General features: G+C 38.2%; 3 protein-coding genes across 4 annotated transcripts; 2 read left to right on the forward strand and 1 right to left on the reverse strand.

The window, feature by feature from the left end:
* The first annotated feature begins 431 nt into the window (after positions 1–431).
* clint1a (clathrin interactor 1a) lies at positions 432–12,494 on the forward strand. Its single transcript, XM_057350044.1, has 12 exons — positions 432–617; positions 3,357–3,461; positions 3,596–3,692; positions 3,781–3,889; positions 3,997–4,161; positions 6,754–6,937; positions 7,174–7,399; positions 7,544–7,628; positions 8,197–8,274; positions 8,883–9,160; positions 10,497–10,668; positions 10,784–12,494. The coding sequence occupies exons 1-12, from the start codon at positions 577–579 to the stop codon at positions 11,125–11,127; spliced, it is 1,884 nt and encodes a 627-aa protein (XP_057206027.1). The 5' UTR covers positions 432–576; the 3' UTR covers positions 11,128–12,494.
* Positions 12,495–12,866: 372 nt separating this feature from the next.
* lsm11 (LSM11, U7 small nuclear RNA associated) lies at positions 12,867–14,974 on the reverse strand. The gene is made up of 4 exons (XM_057349896.1): positions 14,383–14,974; positions 14,117–14,256; positions 13,934–14,017; positions 12,867–13,806 (listed from the first exon to the last, which is right to left on the reverse strand). Exons 1-4 carry the CDS (start codon positions 14,834–14,836, stop codon positions 13,486–13,488), a joined length of 999 nt encoding a protein of 332 aa, XP_057205879.1. The 5' UTR covers positions 14,837–14,974; the 3' UTR covers positions 12,867–13,485.
* A 608-nt stretch (positions 14,975–15,582) lies between these two features.
* Positions 15,583–19,790, forward strand: zbtb3 (zinc finger and BTB domain containing 3). Of its 2 annotated transcripts, none has more exons than XM_057349414.1 (2): positions 15,583–16,005; positions 16,158–19,790. In XM_057349414.1, exon 2 carries the CDS (start codon positions 16,171–16,173, stop codon positions 17,920–17,922), a length of 1,752 nt encoding a protein of 583 aa, XP_057205397.1. In that variant the 5' UTR covers positions 15,583–16,005; positions 16,158–16,170; the 3' UTR covers positions 17,923–19,790. The 2 variants fall into 2 exon arrangements, with proteins under 2 accessions (XP_057205397.1, XP_057205398.1); XM_057349415.1 differs by having other exon boundaries at positions 15,583–15,743.
* The last annotated feature ends 188 nt before the right edge of the window (positions 19,791–19,978 follow it).

Here is a 19,978-nt window from a genome sequence, read left to right on the forward strand (position 1 = left end):
TCTGCTAGCAATTTTTACTATATTTTACAGTTTTATTTTGAAAATAAATTCTGTATAGCCACACAAAGCTTAAAGCAAAGTCTTGGCTAGAAAAAGCTATCATTTCCACAATTAGGCTAAAACTTAAAAAATGATAAAACATGATACTTCTGCATATGTTTCTTAATTTTATTCATTATTTTATGCTAAAAAATAGTTTTGAGGATAAATGTAGGAATGTAATTCAAGTGAGAAATGTAATTCACACTGTCCCAATTTACCAGAAATAACCTTATATTTTAAACACACCCATATGTTAGATTTATTCTCACTTACTTGTAAATTAAGGGGTTCTTTAATCTGCCTTTTGTCACATCCTTATCAAAGGATGTGGTGGTGTTCTGCTGAAGCAGCCTACGAAATTTCCGTAGATGACAGCGCATTTCCGTAGAAACCTGTCTGGCCCGAAGCTCCTGTAGCGGCGTAACTTCAGAGTTAATGCTGTGGGTTTCGTGACAGCTCGACTGGCACGACCAGCGGACTTCAAGGGCTGGAACACCTGTTTTCGCGAACGAAAGCCACGACAACAGAGCCAAGATGTTGAACATGTGGAAAGTGAGGGATCTGGTTGATAAAGCGTGAGTATTATACACGGTTTTTAAGGGATTTCGGTGTAATGTCTCGTACCTGTTGAAAAAGAGACACGTACGCAGTCGCTGACGTCACACCACACTCTCGAGACAGGAGCTAGCACGCTAGCTAACTACAGCCTTGTTGACCCATGAAACATCGTTTGTTTCGCCAGTTTTTGTAGAATCTTTCATTTCAGTCGGTTATGGTGCTTTTAAGGGGTTTCTATATTTGTATAATACGGGTAAAGTAGTTTCAAAAAGAAAAGTACATCGTGAAACTTCCCTGCCTTCCTATTAACTGTGGCTAATTTAGTGACAGTTGCTAAACTTGTGTTTGCTGTCAAAACATTGTGCCTGTGTATGTAAAAGTGCTTTAAAGTATTTGCTGACAAAGTATTACGTGTCTACAGTAACATTTATATATGGTTTATGTTATTTAGTCGAATGTAATAAGAACACACTTTAGTAGTAGTGTGGCATACATTTATTTAATGTTTGACAGGTAATGTCGGGTGTTCAAGCTAACCAGCTAGCAGTTATGACAAAAGATCCATGTTGTTTATCTGTGTTGTGTGCAATACAATTGGCTATCAGTTAATACGTTCTGTTTGTAATATTATTATAAATGCTGTAACTATAAAAAAAGGTTGATCGATCAAAGCCTATTTAGTTTCGTGGAAACTGTTGGTATCCGTGTTGCTGTTAAGATAGAAACATGTTTCTTACTCACTTCCGGCTAATTGTTATGTGCACTGGTTTTTAAAATGGATTGTTTAGTCTTTAAAGGTTTGTTGGCTATTATGTTTAATCTGAAAACAGCCAAAGTCAAGGACAAGTTTTTTTTAAACAAACTGTGGTTACAGAGTGCATATAACTGCTATATTTAATTTTCAGAAGTGTATTTTTTATAGACATGCCATATTTGTTAACTCATTTAAAGAACCACAGACTTGCTTGTTTTTTTACTACGTTACTACATTTGTGATTTTAACTTAAAAAGTTAAAATTGTTTTGTAATGTTCAACTTGACAACATTTAAGTGTTCCTTGAATAAGTTTTTACATAAATATTTTGCAGTGCATTCAATATACAGTATTACGCTAGTGAGTGTTCTGAGGGAGTTGAAACCATGACATTGGTGTTGTTAGCAGCATGCTCTACCAGTCGGGCTACTATTACTTCAATGGTTCTCAGTTCTGGTCCAGGTGACCCCCACACTGCACTTTGTCAATTTCTGACAGATATTTCTGACAGATCCGCAGTTCAGAACTACAGATGGAGATTTGAATAAAGTGTATGACATATGAAACGTGCAGTGCACCCAGTGTATTGATGTTGAGTTCAGTTCAATAATTTGCACAAACCTTAGAGTGGATTTTGCATTACCTATCTGTGAAACTGTGCTGCTCTACGCTTGTCAATAGTCATTAATTGATCAAATTGATAGTTTTTGAGTCATTCACCACAACTTTATTGAATTTTTTTGTCAGTTCCAGTTACTGTAACGATTTTACCTTCATTGTCATTTCCTGTATTTGCAAATAAAGTTTGAAAAAATGTAACAAAGAAAATAAGTTTATTTTAGTTTGTCCAAAATCAGTTTCTCTGACCTTTTAACAGCTGGATGTGGGCCTTAGTGGGGGTGAGATTAAGAAGGGAAAGGAATTTAGCTTCATGCTGGTAAAGTGAAAAAAACAGACTGTTCCAAAGTGAAGTAAAACAGACCTCTGATATCACAGGAAGTCAGTATTTAGTTGCAACAAACATCAAATAAAAAAACATCATTTATTCTCCCTCCTGTCATTTTAAACATGTACAGTTAATGACTCTTTCATATGTGGAACACAAAAGATATTTTGTATTAAACACAATCCGTTCAAAGGAAGTCCTAGGATCCCAGGTAGTTTGGTTACAAACATTCTCCAAAATATTTTGTTTTGTGTTCTGCAGAAGATAGTCATAAAGGTTTGGAATGACATGAGGGGATTAAATGATGAAAGAATTTTCATTATATTGTGTGAACTATCCCTTTCAGTTGTAAAGAATTACAGCTATACATTTTGGGGACAAAAAATAAACCATCAGTCCAGCTCATGCCGTGTCATTGGAGTAGAGTATGAGCGTTCATTCCAGATCATTTAAAAAAGGAAGTGATTGCATTTTGCATACGTTTGCCTGTAACCAATTATCAAATACAACATTATATGACGACGAATTAAGATGTAGAGGGCTTGTGAATGTGTGTGGTTTGCAATTACTAAGCTTATTTTAGCTTGCTTAACAAGTTTACCCTACAATTAACAAAGCTCCCATCTCACTTTTAAATGACAAAACATATTTTAAGATAATATCATGGGCAGATATTTTGTAAAACAAAGAAGGAAACACTGGGGACTTACTAGGGCTCTTGCATTTGATCCACCCTCTATTTAGAGCGAGCTCATCATACCCCACCCACCTCCTGAGCACTTGCATGGCTTGTATAACCACTCTCTTTGTCGCTCTAGTTATGTCCCTCTGGTGTTAAACTGATTTCACATAATGATAGCTTTTGGTGCCCTGCCTTACTGATCACCTTCATTCGGTATGTGAACGAAAGTGGAGTCTGAGATTTCAGTTAGTGGAATCATTTGAATAACTGTTCTAAGGACTTTAAAGGATGGTGTTGTGACTGATAACTGTGATGTTTGATATTATTGAAAGGCTTTGAATGATGTAGGATGTGTTTCAATCTTTTTCTAACAGAACCAATGTTGTGATGAACTACACAGAAATTGAGTCTAAAGTTCGAGAAGCTACAAACGACGACCCATGGGGGCCTTCTGGACAGTTAATGGGGGAAATTGCCAGGTACGTGGAGATGATTTTGATGGTTGATTTGCGGCTTCTCAGGATTCTTTCTGTGAACTTCATCGTATCTGTCAACTCCTAGAGATGAAAATTCTGCTTCGATAAGATTTGGTTTCCTTTTTGTTTCATTTCAGAGCCACGTTCATGTACGAGCAGTTTCCAGAGGTCATGAACATGCTGTGGACCAGAATGCTGAAAGACAACAAGAAGAATTGGAGAAGAGTTTACAAGGTACATATGGATTGTATTCAGAGACTTTTACTATTCTTCAAAATTCAGGTGTAACGTGCTTTGATTTTTACTGTCCTTTTCACCTCAGTCTTTATTGCTGTTGGCATACCTGGTCAGAAACGGATCTGAACGGGTGGTCACCAGCGCAAGAGAGCATCTCTATGACCTGCGTTCTATCGAGAGCTATCATTATGTAGGTGAGTGAACACCGCACAGGTGAGATGTGACGCTTGTGCTTCCACACGGCTGGAGTTTGGAGTCTCAGAAGTTGGTCAGTGATGTATTCATGTGGTTTGTGTTCCAGACGAAAATGGGAAGGATCAGGGCATCAATGTGCGTCAGAAGGTGAAGGAGATGATAGAACTTGTCCAGGATGACGACAGATTGAGGGAGGAGAGGAAGAAGGCGAAGAAAAACAGGGACAAATACATCGGAGTGTCTTCTGACAGCATGTCGGGTTACAGATACTGTAAGTCTCGAGCTTCCTCTTATACACTTGCTACACATCTTTTGTTTTGAACTTGATGTGCTGCAGCAGACAGGTGACATTTTCATATTTACAGTGTGATGTTATAGGAGATCATTTTTACTACACAAAAACACTCATTAAAGAGATCTAAAAGGTCTCTGACTAAATGTTATGTGTAATATAAAAGAGGCTCTCGGTTTCTACTTTACTGTCACTATCCCTGGAGAGTTTGCGTTTCCAGATGACTGAACTGTAGGGTTTTTCTGTTACTTAATATGGATTTTTTTTCTTGCCACTTGACAGCAACTTGACAGATTTGATGTTACCGATTTAAAATGAATGACTTATAAAGGCAGATTTAGATTTAATTGGTGTCTTGTTTACAGTGCCAATCCTAGACGTCTGGGGGCCCTAAGCAAACCTTTGTGGGGGCCCTTGTCATAGTTTAATTTAGATAAACATAACTGTAAACTAAAAGAAATTAAAAATAATAAATCAATTAACACACTTATGAATAAAAACTTAAAGACAAAAAAGATTCAACTGACAGTTACTGTAAGTATAAAATTAAATTCACATTTTGATTCACATGTAAGTAATTCTTTATCTTAAGTAACGCGTGGCTCTGGAACCATCTAGCTGTCAAAAAAAACTTTAACACGCAAATGCGGTGTGTTTATACTAACCAAATGAGTAATTAACAAAAATAAAACATGATAAATATAGTTTACTCAAGAAAGCTAAGCATAATTCTCTAAATGTGATGACACAAAAATTACATATCATCATGGGCAAACGAAATACAGTGGATTGAAGTGGTGTGCATTATAGCTGAGACTCACATGAACACTGTACAGTTGGTTTTATATCTGTAAAAAATGCAATTGAGCTTAAAAAAAAAAAAAATGTGTGTGTGAACCCATACAGTTGTTAAAAACACAGCAATATTTACATATTATTTGACAGTTTATTGTAATAAATATCAAAAATATAAAAGGTGTGCATTATAGCTGAAACCCACATGAACACTGTACAGCTGTACAACTGTACAGCTGAAGACTGCAAGTCATTCCCTTTAAATACTATTGAAGTTAGAAATGTGTAGCCTATGTAACTTTGGAGACTGTCCCTAAATTCAGACAATCGAATGTTCAACATCAAACCAACTTAATGGCAGTGGATAAATACTGAATTTGTAAATCTGTACTTGCATAATTTGGCAAAACTAAATAAGACTTTGAAAATAGTACAAAAACACCTTCTTGTTCTTTTGCTTCACGTTGTTGGCGTTTTTTCCCGCCACAGGCGGATAGCTTCGTTTTAAAGCCATGGCCATATGTAAACACATCATCACATCACGCGCATGTCATCACCTGCCGCGCACTACACGATGTCCGAGTACGAGTAAAGTAATTAAATAAATTAAATATTAAAATGGAAATTTCTAAATGATTCCTGTAAAGTTTAATCCGAAAGTTATAAAAATAGTGTCTAGTTTACGTAATGTTTTTGATTCGGTACTCAAGAGGCCCCCTGGTGTTGCAAAGTCCCTACGCAACCTGCGTAGTCTGCGTATAGGAAGGATCGGCTCTGCTTGTTTATAATTGTCAGATGTTTAACACTAAATCTTAAAGCAACACTATGGAACATTTGCTCACGGGGTTCCCTCATGTGGTTGATAATCGCAATTGTCTGTTACTAGTGTCGTAAATACTGTCGCTGTATAAGCGTGGGCAGGGCAATACACATGAATTTGTTGACTAAGCTGATGGAACCAGCGAATGAAGAAATGTCGTTTAGAAACCTTGTCACACTTTTCCGCAGGCAGGGGATGGGCGGGGCTGTGTGTACCGACCTGAACACAGAACTTGCAGAGTGTGGTTGTAGCCGCTATGAGGCTGCTCAGGTAGCAGCGGCAGTAGAATTCATGCATATAAGAGTAATAATTTTAGAGACATTATTTTAAAACTACATAGTGTTGCTTTAATATAGTAAATTTGTAAATTGTTAACTATTACTAAATAATTAATTCTGAAAAACTGAAAATAATTTCTCTTATTTTCTCTGTGGCTTATTAAACCTGTCAGGGGTACAGTATCTCTGGGTCATATTTCACCAAGTCATAAGAAAACATTACGAATTATAATAAGCCAAAACAAAATTAAGTGTATTTTAGGTAAGATACAATGACAGTTAAACACATTTTCCTCCTAATTGTCAATATTGTGAAGAAGAATAGTAATAAATTAATTGTACAGCATGATAAAATTTGTACTGCATATATTCTGATTTTAATTAAAAAACACTGCCTTCCACTACATTTTCATGTTTTACAGTAATTAAAATCTGATGAAAAACGCCATTGAGAATAATGAGAATTACAAACAAGCTTGAAAGAAAAACATCCCACTGCATTACAGAAATAAGAATTTGGCCCCAAAATATGCCTAGTTGTCATAAATTTTGCATTGCAATGTTATTTTTTTTAATGGTTCACCCAATTTAGTCCTGTATCCAAGTTTTTAAACTTGTCTTTATATTGTAAAGTGTATATGGTAAAAGCTAAATTTTATTTCTGTATTTGTTCTACAGCGGAGGATAAGTTTGATTTCAAAGAATCTCGCTCTAAATGGGATGAAGACTGGGACAAGAGCAAGGGGCCGTTCCCTTTCAGTGAGACACTGGGAGAGATCAGCGATAAGATTGGAAGCACCATTGATGACACCATCAACATGTTCCGCAAAAAAGATAGGGACGATTCACCTGACAGATTCAGGTCAGCACCCCCAGGCCTTTCTATCTTCCCCTTTCAGATCACCTCATACAAATTTGAACACAGTGAGGTTTTTTCTTGAAAAAGAAATGAATTGTATAAGTAATTATACAGACAAAAATTCCTGACAGCAAAAATTTTATTAGATGAGTTTCATTAAACATTTTCATAAAAAAATTCACAATTTTCACAAAACATTTCATTACACCACTTTAATATGCTTGTTCTTTTCTGTGTAGTGAGGGAGATGAGGACAGAGGTCGGGGAGCACGAAACGGGGAGTCGAGAAAAACAGAATTCAAAGATAATGAAGAGACCGTGACAACCAAAAGCGTTCAGATCGTCCAGGCCACAGAGACCACTGCCACTCGAAAAAGAGGAGGCGTCCCCTCCAAAACAATAGATCTGGGAGCAGCTGCACGTTACATTGGCGATAAACCCTCCACCCAGGCAAACCCCAGCCAGGTAGCAAAGCTATAGAGACCCCGTTGTTTTCATGCTAAATTAATGTGTTTTATAGTTAATTTTCTATAGTATTTGGATAATACATCGATTAATCTTCTTGTGCAGTTGGCTGTGTTTCAACATCTCCTTTCTTTATTGTTGTAGACAACATCGGCAGTGAGCCAGCCAAGTTCTGGTCTGGTGGACTTGTTCTCTGCAGATCCTGCACCTGCTAAGCCAGCCTCCAAAGGTAAAAATAGTAACACATCATGGTTGAGTGTCTCTACAAATTTCAACCTGTAACTATAGAACATCTGCAATTTTAGGAGAGCGTCATGTCTTTTATTTTTTGTATTTCACTTCTCTCTAAACATCCCGAAGGTTGATGGGAATAGATGAGGAGATTACTAAAAGTACCATAAAGTGTTAGGATACTCCTGTCAGTAGTTTTACTGTGTGGTTTTTAGGGGCCCTGTGGCTTGATGCATAGATGGGCCCGACAGTGAAGTTTATCATATCTGCTTTCCTATGTTCCTACTGCCTCCTGGAGCATTTAGTCACCGAGGCCAGATGTTAAAACTGTCCCTGGTGGGTGTGTGGTGTCTGAGCAGATGCGTAGCTGCTCTTCCACATTGACCTGCTCTCTCCTCCACCATCCAAACAGCTGCATATGTCCTCCTCCACATAACTGTAGCTACAGGCTACTGGAATTGAACGGGAATGACCTGAGAGTGTGTGTCCCTTACAGAGAATAACAGATGTTCCTTAGTTTTAAATTCAGATTATTTTCTTTAATTTGTGAATCAATCTCTTTCTAGATTTAAGCTCTGATCTGATTGGAGGGTTTGCCGATTTTTCGTCTCCTGCAGCTGCGGCTAGTCTTCCATCATCCACTGGTATGTTTATGTAACCTCTGTAACCTCTGTTTCTTTTTTACTTTAAAACGTGGCAAAACCAACAGAAGAAAATCTGGCTTTTTTACATTTTGTATAAATAACAAATTATATAATTTCAACCTCAAAGTCTTGGGGTGGTGATATGTGCCGTTTCATTTTATTTTAATATTTTGGGAATATTAAAGAAGGCTGCTTATTTTCTGCCGGACCAGAGTTTGCAATCTTCAGCTGGCCGTTTATAAAAAAAACTCCATGCAGAAAGCTTTTAAATAGTGAGAGGGAGGGCAGACATATGGTGGGTTGCTGTGCTAAAAGCTAATGAGCACAGACACATTTCAACTCTTGTTGGTTGTGACATGTCATTCTCTACATTTCTGGGACCGAGTTAAAATGACTGAGAGTCTGAGATTCTTTTGATGTTTATGCACCATGTCTTCAAAACCCTGATTGTTTTTTTTACTTTTCCTCTCTTTTATTTCTCTTTATTCTTTACTTTGTATGCTATATGATAAAGCCTGACATAAGACCAGTTTGTGCAAAGTTGTTAAAGAATTCATACAGTATATTTGCACTATGGCATTTTATAGGAGACTTTTGTCTTTTCTCAGCCCCGGCATCTAGTGGAAACGGAGACTTTGGGAATTGGAACGCCTTTTCTTCTGCCCAGCCAACCGCGCCTGCAGCTCAGCCTGTTAACCCTTCAGGAATAGATCTTTTCTCAGGTCTCCAGGCCGCTCCTGCTCCTACTCCTGTCTCCACAGCACCCTCCGCTGACCTCTTTGACCTAATGGGCTCCTCTCAGAGCACTAGCTTCAGCACATCCCAAAGCATGAACTTCTCCATGACCAACTCTCAGACCATGGGTCTGCCAATGTCCAAATCTCAGGTGTCTGCTGCTTTCATTATTTCCCTTGGGCTCTTTAAGATTTTGGTCATATTTTTGATTCATTTTCCCAGAAGAGGAAACATACATGTCTTTGTTGTGTATATCTCAAAGTTTATTTAGTCAACTTGCATATCTCATATAAATGGCCTTAAGATATGGACTAAAGGCAAAACATTAATTATAATTATTTTTCTAGAAATCACAGTTTGTTTTTTCTTTCAGCTAAACATGATTGGGCTTTGCATTGAAATGAGGAACATTTATTTTTTTGGCCTTCAGTATGTTAGTTTCTCAGTGCAATGATTTGACTTTATAGACTTTTTGTGTTTTTGATAAGCTAAACTATATAGCATGAATATTATAGTCATTTAACCATACATATTTTTTTGCTTAATTTATTAAGTAATTTCTCTGCACTTCATATTTAAAGTGCTTCAACATTACATTTTAAACACAATAAATAAATAAATATGTTATTGTTGCTGAGCATTGCGTTAGCAGTATAAAGGGAACACATACTGATAAAGTAAATAATGTGTATGTGCTGTCATTGGCTTTGAATAAAGCATCTGCCAAATGCATAAATATAAAGATAAAGCCAAGCAACATATATCATGTGTTTTATATAGATAGATTTAAGTCCCTCATCTGTATGGTATTTAATGCAGCTCATCTCATTGGAACTGCACACTAGACGCTACTTGCACTACAAAAGACAATTCTGGCCAAGGTTTAGAGAGCAGGCAACATGAAAGTAAAACGAGCGAGGGTTAACACGAAGCATCGGCACAATTTTCCACCCACCCCCTCTACATTACACATCAACCCCAGTTCCCTGGGGACGCCCATCACAGAGAGTGGCAGAATGAGGAGGAACAAGTTTAAGTCAGAAAACCATTAAATTGAAACAAAAGCCTTGCACAAAGATAATATTTGCATGCTAAAAACCTGACCTACTTTAAAATGGCAAGTTTTGTTTGGCTTAAGACAAAAGCAGCCCTCCGATGGTATAATTAGAGGGACTTGAGATGCATTTTAACATGCTGAAATAATTTCAGTAGAAGACAATGCCTCCCAACCAATATTTCTGTCTTTTATAAACCAATAGCTCTGAAATACCACTGTGTAATGTTGTGGAGTATTAATATGCTCGATCTTCCTCTGATTTGTCTGGCAAGCTTTATTTCCATTGTAGAATTTTAATTGCCATGCTGGAACGGCAGTAGAACAGCATCACTGTTACAGAATCAGAAGTTAATCTGTTTTTGATCAGATGTATCGGATCTCGTGTGGTTTGTTCTTGAAACTGACTTTTTTATTTTTGCTGCCACGGCAGACTATAGGTGACCCACTGGTGCCCCAACAACCAGTAGGCCAGCAGCCCAGTCCCAAAGCCTCTATGCCATCAACTTGGTCCAATTCTATTGTAGACATAAGCCTAGACTACCTCGGCCCCGGCATGCACCCACCCAAACCTTCTCAGCCGACACTCAGCATGATGCAGCAAGGTAAGGATGGGTTATATTTTTCTAGAACATGTTTTGCAAGTGATTGTTAGTTTCATCTGATTCCAAAACCCTTTTTTCCATTAAAAAAAAATATTAATAAATTATTGTGCTATAGGAGTTCAGACTCCAGTCAACATGATGACTCAGGGTTTCGCTGGAATGAACCTGGGCATGCAGGCCACCCCGACAACGGTCAGACCACCCGCCAACACCATGATGGGAGGTATGAACATGGGTATGCAGCCTGGTATGGCAGGTGGTGCTATGTGCATGCCAGCCATGGGAGGAATGCCACTCAATCAGGGCATGATGGGAATGAATATGAACATGGGCATGTCTACAGCTGCCATGGGCATGACAGGAAACATGGGCACAGGAATGCAAGTCATGGGGATGAGTGGGGCCGTGGGACAACCTAAGCAAGATGCCTTTGCAGATTTTGCCAACTTTGGGAAATGAATGGGTGAGAGTATTAGGTAAACACATCCTTCTGCGATACGACCCTGAAGAAGCAATGAAGAGCTAGAATACAAAGACTACCTGAAGATGTCAAATAAAACCACGCAGGAAATGTTTGTTTAAATGGTAATGATGTACAACTGGATGATTTTGTTATTTTCTATGTTCTTCTGTTCAGCTGTACCAAGGAGCCCTGTTGAGGGCGGTTGGTTAGTTCTGATAATCATGTCGGTCATTGCACATGCACATCCCACACTTCTATGACGTTGGGATTTCGCTTTAAGTAAAAACAAGCCTTACTGTAGGATTGGTTGAAGAAATGTAATAATGAATTTCTTTGGTTGACTGTAGACTTCAACCCACTTACACAACTTATTGAATTAACCCAGAATGTACTTGGGTTCCTATGCTATAGAAAGGTCCTAATGATGAGTTTATAGTATGCCTTCCCTATATGCCTTAAAATTACAATATGTAAATATATTTGCACACGGACAATAAATTATTGAGATTATTAACAAATTATGCTGGTGAGGATTTTTGTGTGGAGTAAAGCCTCTAATCACTTGCCATTTTGTATTTGATTTTTATTAAGAAACATTTTCTGAAGTAAAATGAAGAAACATATACAATGACAATTACAAATGAAAACCATTGTGGCCTTTTTGAATGGTTTGTCTATACTTTTTGAATAGAAATCAGATCTACTTTGCATCTTTATGAAAGTGCAAAGTCTAAGTCATAAGAACACATTGTGCCTATCCGTCTGTTGCCTCTATTTTCCTAAATATTTCATCAGACAATATGAAAAGAACAGTATTTCCTAAAAGTACTGTTATAGATACACATCTAGTGACGTATATATATATGCGCACACTTTTTTTATGTTTTTGCATGATTAAGTTATAAGGAAGAGTTTGGATGACTAAGAGGATTTTTATATACATTTGAACCTGATATGGGTTCGTATTTTATACACGTCTGCTCATGCTGAGTGTATAGTCTGTGTAACCAGTGAATTTTGCGCAGGTATAGCACTGTGAGTTTGATGCTGTATCTAGAGGACCATCACTGTATTGTCCCTGATGCCTTCACCCGTTCTGTGGGTTTTTACACACAGAATGACCAAATTCTTCCTTTTTTCCTTTTGAAGGTATGGATTATATGTTTGTAGTCAGGTCTGTAGGATCTCAACAATTCAGTTGGTTATGGGTTAGGGAATATTATTGGAAACACTATATGTTTATGCAAATCTACGGCAAGCAACAAAAAATCTTCCATTGAGAATGTTTAATGTTTTCCATTTCTTACAATGACTTGATTGTACTTATGATCTTTTATGAATGACAATAAAGAGTTGATTTCCATTTTCACTGTAAAGCTTGCTTTTTATCTCACTAATCAATCTCATCTGTTCAGAATAGTCTGTTCTTATAGATCCTCCAAGGACTCCACTCCAAACATTAACTTTGCATCCATTAATAGGATGAAAGCGCTATAGCCGTATGACCCATATTTATTGGATTCCTTCCCAGTGAAAACTTTAATTGGCATAAACATCACATGGCTAGTAAGAAACTTGGTAAAGCACACAAGAGTGTCTATGTTGTAAAAAAATTGCACAAAATGATTATATACCCTAACATAAATTTGTGCTGTGTGTGCTATTTCGATGCGGACATAAAGTAGTCTTGTGTATTTATTTTCATCTGTACATCTTTATTTCCCCAGCTGGTGATTTTATGAATTTGTGACAAAATGCAAGACCTTTGCATCATGCATGGGTGTGGTATCACAAAGAAACCTCAAAACCAAAAAGTAAAAAAGACAATTCATGAGGTTAGTATTGTGTGAACACTGAATACACGCAGCAAGTACAAGCAGTAATCAAAAATGGCAAGAGCATTGAGTGCCACATGCAATTTCCTACCTTAAAAGCCCATTTAAAGTGTTTAAAGAAATCTATAGAGACCCTGCTGTCATTTTATTCACATAGACAGGCATAAACAGAGTTGGTCTTTTAATTTAAGTATTGATAAGTGCCATAAGTGAGTTTCAACAAGACAAAGATTTATGACATTTTCGCATAGAGGGAATTGAATATTTGCAATAATTTAAAACACAATGTTCCCCTGCATGCTTGAATGGTGTGGCATATGTATGCTCACTAAGCTTTGGTGTACTGCTTCCCCCTAGTGGTCATTTAAAGAAAGAAGTGGGTGACAACCTAAAAAACAACCAGAGTTCATTTTATTCAAATGTATTCTTTCCACTTGCTCACATACATATCAATATGATACACTTATAGACCTCACAGCAAATCATTTCCAGGTGATCACTAGAATGGCGACCAATATTTCAGTCTTCTTGTATGTTTACGAGAAGAACATTTTCTCCTCGTATAAATAGTTGATTGACATGACGTGTATGAACTCTTCCGTACTCCACCTTACGTTTTATTTCAGGTTGCGTCACTTTTGAGGTTTTTTTACCTAACTGATCTTTTTCCAAGACTGTGGAACTTTTCTGGGTTTGTTTAGGGTCAGTACGCCTTTCGTTTGCATCTTTGTAATATTGAGGTAAACTACTGTGGGGATCTGAGCCTGACGAGATCTCTGCTTCCTTTTTCTCCACCGCAGCCAGAGCCGCAGTCTCTTGCACTTTTAGCTTTTCAAAGAGCTGTGAAAAACCAGTAAGAGCATTTAAACAGTCACGCATAGTGACCAAACTTTTAATGTAATATATATAATTCGAGATTTTGGTGTTAATTAAATATTCAAATATTATTTTAAAGGAAATTTGTTACCCTTGTGATAGTCAGTGCTTTCTCATGGTAAAGTGCCTCTCCCAGCAGAGGGTCCCTGTATGTTTCATCCACATCTACCATTGCCTGGCACCAACAAAAACAGCAGGAGAAAATGTGAAACAAACAATTGGATTTAACAGAACTAATAATAAATGATTACAGTAATTATGTTTTAATATTTACCAGGTTCCAGAACTTATCAAATGCCACCACAAATCCAGAACACACTCCTCTGAGCCCTTTAAAGGTCCGTATGTGAACTTTGACTCTGATTTTCTCCTGGACACATCTGTTGAGTACTCCTAATGGACTGCCTCCATGCACTGTAAATAAAGACAGAGCGTAGTAACTGGTTTATCTACACTTTACAGAACAAACTACTGTTTGTCCAGAACAGTTTTGCACTGTGTACTCTCTGTTGTAAAATGTATATAAACAGGTAAACGTACGTGGCATTCTCGTGAGCACATTTTTTACAGTCTTTCGCTGTCGCGAAGCTCGCTTCACTCCGCTTCCTTCTCCCTCCTCCTCCACCGGGTTGTTCACCATAAGTTTCTTCAGTCTTTCTATCCTCTCCGGGTCTACTTTGCCTTTCTGTGCTTTCCTGAGCCGTTTCTCCACATTTTCGGGCTTGGCTCTGCCTCGACCGCCTTTCATGAAGCTCTCATATTCTGCTATGTTGTTAAAGCACTTGATTTTGGGGAATGGCAGTGGCACTTGTGGGGAATACAGTGCAAGAAGAGGGTCAAACTTATCCGAACTGATGTCCAGTTTAGTTTGGATATCATCTTCGTCAGCTGCTGGGTTTTGACCGCTGGTTTCGCTTGTAGTTTGCTGGTCAGACGTCTGTGGGAGAGCTGACTGACAACGCTCACTTTCTGACTTTCTCACATCTTCCTCCATTTTTGAATAAGCCGCAGACTCCACGGCCCGCGCAGAGGATCATGGGTAAACTTATTCCTGTGTAGCCACACTGAGCACATAAAAGTGTCCATGTACATGCATTTTTAAATAGGAAAGCTTTTACGTGAATGCAGGCCGTTTTATGATACTTCACTGCCCCTGTTTAAATGAAAGCACACTATACGTATCTTATTTTGAAGTATTTGTTCTTCTTTTATGATTTTTATTTTTTTTCCTTTGTTTACTGTACCGTAGTACCTTTATTCGTTATTATAATTTGCGGTGTTATTTTTTGTGTAACAATTTAATGAATTGATGAATTACACAATTCTTACATATAACGTTGAATGTAGCTATATTTTGTGGATTTAAGTTTACAAAGGTATAATCATCATTTTATTTATTCTTAATTTTTTTGTGTTGGTAGAGTTATTTAAATAATGTGGGATGTGTAGTTTTTATCAAGGCGATAAAGAAAAGTTGCTTACGTTGTTGCCTTGCTTGGGGTTTGACTAGAAGGGATACAGCTACCTCCACTGGGCATGCGCACTTCAATACCGCATAATTTTTGTCACGATGAAAACAGTTGATTAATATTTTTGTATTATTGTAAGGTTAGGTTTAGGGTTGGGGTAGGTGTAGGTGTAGGCGTTAGCTAATGTAATTTATTGTAAGTATAGCTCGCCTCTCCTCCACGCCAGTAGATGGCAGAGCAGAGCCTTCGCATTACTTTTACACAATACACGTAGAAGTGTGTGTTCGTGATGTATTGTTCTAAAGAAAAACATTCCTGGTCGTATCTGTTAATCTTGAAAAACAAATATTACTTTTTAAAACGGTGATATAGCTCATATTTTAATTACACGTTTCTTTGTTTTAGAGTTTGGCATACGGTGTTCTGGTAAAGGTATGGTCTAGTTATCCAACCATAACAAGGCGCTCTTTACAAATAATAAGAATAAAGCAGCTTTCTCAAAAAAGTTTTAACTAATGTATTTGTGTAGAACATTGAATAGCCGTTCTTTACATTCGTTTTTCAATCCTACGATTATTTGACTCGATGTGTTTGATCGATAAAGTGATAGAGAGTCGATATTTTGGACTGTTTTAATGCAGTCATAACATGCATTGGACCTGACTTTAAAGTGGGTGTGGAGACTGATAATTCTGTGAGTCAGAACCATTTTGTCCTCTATATTCTGCGTAAAATTTTAGTAATATATTGTGTAAACTGATTTCATTTATTATTGAACAAGTCAAAGTACAGCCTGCCTACTAGAGAACATTAATAAACATAATTCTGCTTTTATTTAATTCATAGGTTGTCAGTAGAAATGGAGTTTCCAGGACACAGTCAGCAGCTCTTAACCACCCTGCACTCCCAGCGTCTGCAAGGTTTCCTTTGTGACTCCACTGTGCAGGTCGGCTCAACTCGCTTCGTAGCTCATCGGGCTGTGTTGGCATCTTTTTCCCCTTTCTTCCACATGTTCTACTCGGATCAGTCGATAGGTAATACCAGCACAGTCAACGGAGGACCACAGAGAGACACAGTCTCTATAAATGGCGATATAGTGACACCTCAAGCCTTTGGGTTGCTTCTCGATTTTATGTACGAGGGAGTGCTGAGACTAGAAGCCCACCCCCCTCCAGAGGACGTGCTCGCTGCCGCCAGCTTCTTACATATGAATGATGTGGTTCGAGTTTGTAAGAAAAGACTGCAGGGTCGTGGACTGGCGGAAGCAGACAGCACAAGGGTTGAAGTTGGATCAAATGAGTTGGCTAAGACCGGAGGAGGGCTTGATGGTTCAGATGATGTGCCTGCTGCTGAAACAGGAAGGAGGTTAGGAAGAGATGGAGCGCTAACCGTTGGAAATCCTCCGTTTTCATCCTCTGTAACACACTGTCCTCAGTACAGCCAACAGATGTCATTTTATGCTGATACCAAGACGGAGACACAAGCAGGGGTGGCCAGTCTTCTCACACATAGTGGTGTGGAAAGTTCAGAGATGGCTGACAGTACCCAGCTAGGAATGGACTCCCAGCCACCCATAAGCAATTCTTGTTCAAGTTTGCCTGCATATAGTTCTTCATCTAGGACTGACACAACAAGAATACACGCAAGATCAGCTAGCCTTGAGTCTGCACTTTCAAGTCTGTGCAGTTCGACAGAAATTATTCAGACGAGTACAGAGACTCAACCTGTTGTAATCGCTGCAACGACGCTGAGCATTGTAGACAACACCACCACAGCCCAAGATCACGCTTTGTCTAACATGTTCAGTCAGGAAAAATCGAATCGAGCTCAGAATAAAGGACCGTGTACTGGAAATCCAGGGCCATCACAACACATTCAGAGCCGAACTGAAAGAAAGCAGGGGGACACTAATAAAAGTAGTGATAAAGGTAAAAAGCTTCTTTCCCAGACTTCAAAAGATCCATTAGCAGTTGATAGACTTGAAACAGGCAAGAAAAATGAGGATAATGTGAAGGTGAAAGTGGAGGCCATTGTGATTTCTGATGAAGAATCTGATGAAACGGACGATACTATGGTCACTGATAACAGTCAGAACAGAAATACAGGTTCAGATCACGGGGATGATTATGATGACAACAGCCACGATGTGGAGGAGCTCACAGCCATGCAACTCATGCCTGCGCACACTTTAATTCACCTTCCCCATCAAGAACCCCTCTCTTTACCTCCTTCACCACAAGGTCCTAATTCCTCTGCAACAGATAATTCCGGCTTCCCATCATCCCTTTTTCCAGCCAATTCACAGTCTGAGCAGCATGTCATGTTTCTTGAGGAATTTCAGGACTCTCTAGGGAACTACGTAGAGGATGTACCTACTTGTAACACGTGTGGAAAGACGTTTTCCTGTGCGTACACCCTGCGAAGACATGCCATTGTACATACTAGAGAGCGCCCTTATGAGTGCAGCTACTGTTATCGTAGTTACACACAGTCTGGAGATTTGTACAGACACATCAGAAAGGCACATGATCAGGGCCTGCCAGTAAAACGCACCAGAGTTGAGTCTGATCCTCCTCTGTCGCCGCCCCCTCCTCATGCTCCCCAGACATAGACCCATGGTGCTTTTAATAACCAATGGATATTTTTAGCATTAGTGTTCTGATTACGCATAGTTGGGACTTATTAAATGTGGACAATCACATTTTATTTTCTAATTTATAAGTGTCCTTTTTTATATCTTTTGTTTTCTTTGATCTGAATGTTTCCCTAAGAATGGAAATATAAGTGTGTAAGTAAATATGACATTTTTAAGAGTGGTTCCAGCACACAAACTTGCAGTGCCTTTAAAAAGTATTCATCCCCCTTCATTTTATTCACATTTTGTTATGCTGCCTTATCTTAAACTACTTTAAAAACAATTTACACTCCATGCACAATAATGACAAAACAAAAAACAGATTTGTGGCAGCTTTGCAAATTTATGAAAAGTAAAAAACTAAAATAAGTACATTGCATAAATATTCATATCCTTAACTCAGAAGATGGTTAAAGCACCGTTACAGACTCAAATCTTTTTGGGTATGATGTGACAAGCTTTTGCCAATTTTCTGCCATTCTTCTCCTCAGATCCTACCAAACTCTGTCAGGTTGGATGGAGATCATCAGTAGACAGACATTTTCAGGTTTCTACAGAGGTGTTCAGTTGGGTTCAAGCACTAGCTGGGCCACTCAAGGACATAGAGAGAGTTGTCCATAAGCCACTCTTGCATTGTTTTAGCTGTGTGCTTAGGATCATTGTCATGTTGGAGAATGAACCTTCTGCCCTGTCCGAGGTTCTGAATGTTCTGGGCTAGGTTTTTCATGATCATTATCTCTGTATTTTGTGACGTTGAGAAAATGCCCCAGTCCCTGCAGCTGAAAAACACCCCCACATCATGATGCTGTTTCCAACACACTTTACTATTGAGATGGTATTGTCTGGAGAAAACCAGGCACTGCTCAACACCTGTACATGATGCACAAAACTGAGATTCATCAGACCAGAGAATCCTGTTTCTGACAGTTTGAAAGATTCGTTGAAGTACGTATATGCATATTTCAAGTGTGTATTCACTGAGGAAAGGCTCAAGTCTGGCCACTCTGCAATAAAGCCCAGATTGGTGGAGTGTTGCAGTGATGTTTGTCGTTCTGTAACTTTCTCCCATCTCCATATATGATCATGGAGCTCAACCAGAGTGATCATCAGCTTCTTGGTCACCCCTTTAACCAAGACCCTTCTCCATCGATGGCTCAGTTTGGACAGGAGGTCAGCTCAAGTAAGAGATCTGGTGGTTCCAAACCTCTTTCATTAAGGACTAATGGAGGCTACATGCTTCTGTGAACCTTCAATACAGCAGATTTTTTTCAGAAGTCTTCCCCAGATCTGTGCCTTGATACAATCCTGTCTCAGAGCTCTACTGGCAGTTCTTTTGACCTCATGTCTTGGTTTTTACTTTGATATGCATTTTCAGCTGTTGCACCTTTTATTGAGAGGTATGTGCCTCTGCAAATCATACTTATTCAATTGAATTTGCCACAGGTTAACTCCACTCTGCACAGCAAACAGCAAATCTAAATGCTTCTGAGCTAAATTTCAAGTGTCCCAGAAAAGAGCATGAATACTTATGCAATGTACTTATTTTAGTTTTAACACATTTGCAAAGCTTTCACAAATCTGTTTTTGTTTTGTCATTATTGTGCATGGAGTGTAGGTTACTGTAAAGAAATTATAATTTAAATTAGTTTAAGATAAGGCAGCAGCATAACAAAATGTGAATAAAATGAAGGGGATGAATACTTTTTCAAGGCACTGTATATCAAATAACTTTTTATAGTGGTGTTCTGTTGAATTGTACAGTTTCTTTATTGTTCTATTTGTTATTTGTGTCTCTTATAAAGTACTGTAGCTGTGATACCAATAAAGCATCAAGGTCCATGGCAGCAGATTGTATCATTATTATAAAGAGTTTTGCTGTGTATGTGTTTTGTGCATTTTGTTTCTGACACGGTAAAAAGTTTAGATATTTATTGAATTAAAATAGCCTTAAGTATCATTGTTCTTTATTTTCCTGTAAAATGGGGAGCTAAATACAATTTTATCAATAACTTATAAGTATCAGCCAAATATG

Source organism: Triplophysa rosa, linkage group LG13 (assembly GCF_024868665.1).
Source record: "Triplophysa rosa linkage group LG13, Trosa_1v2, whole genome shotgun sequence".
Lineage (NCBI taxonomy): Eukaryota > Metazoa > Chordata > Actinopteri > Cypriniformes > Nemacheilidae > Triplophysa > Triplophysa rosa.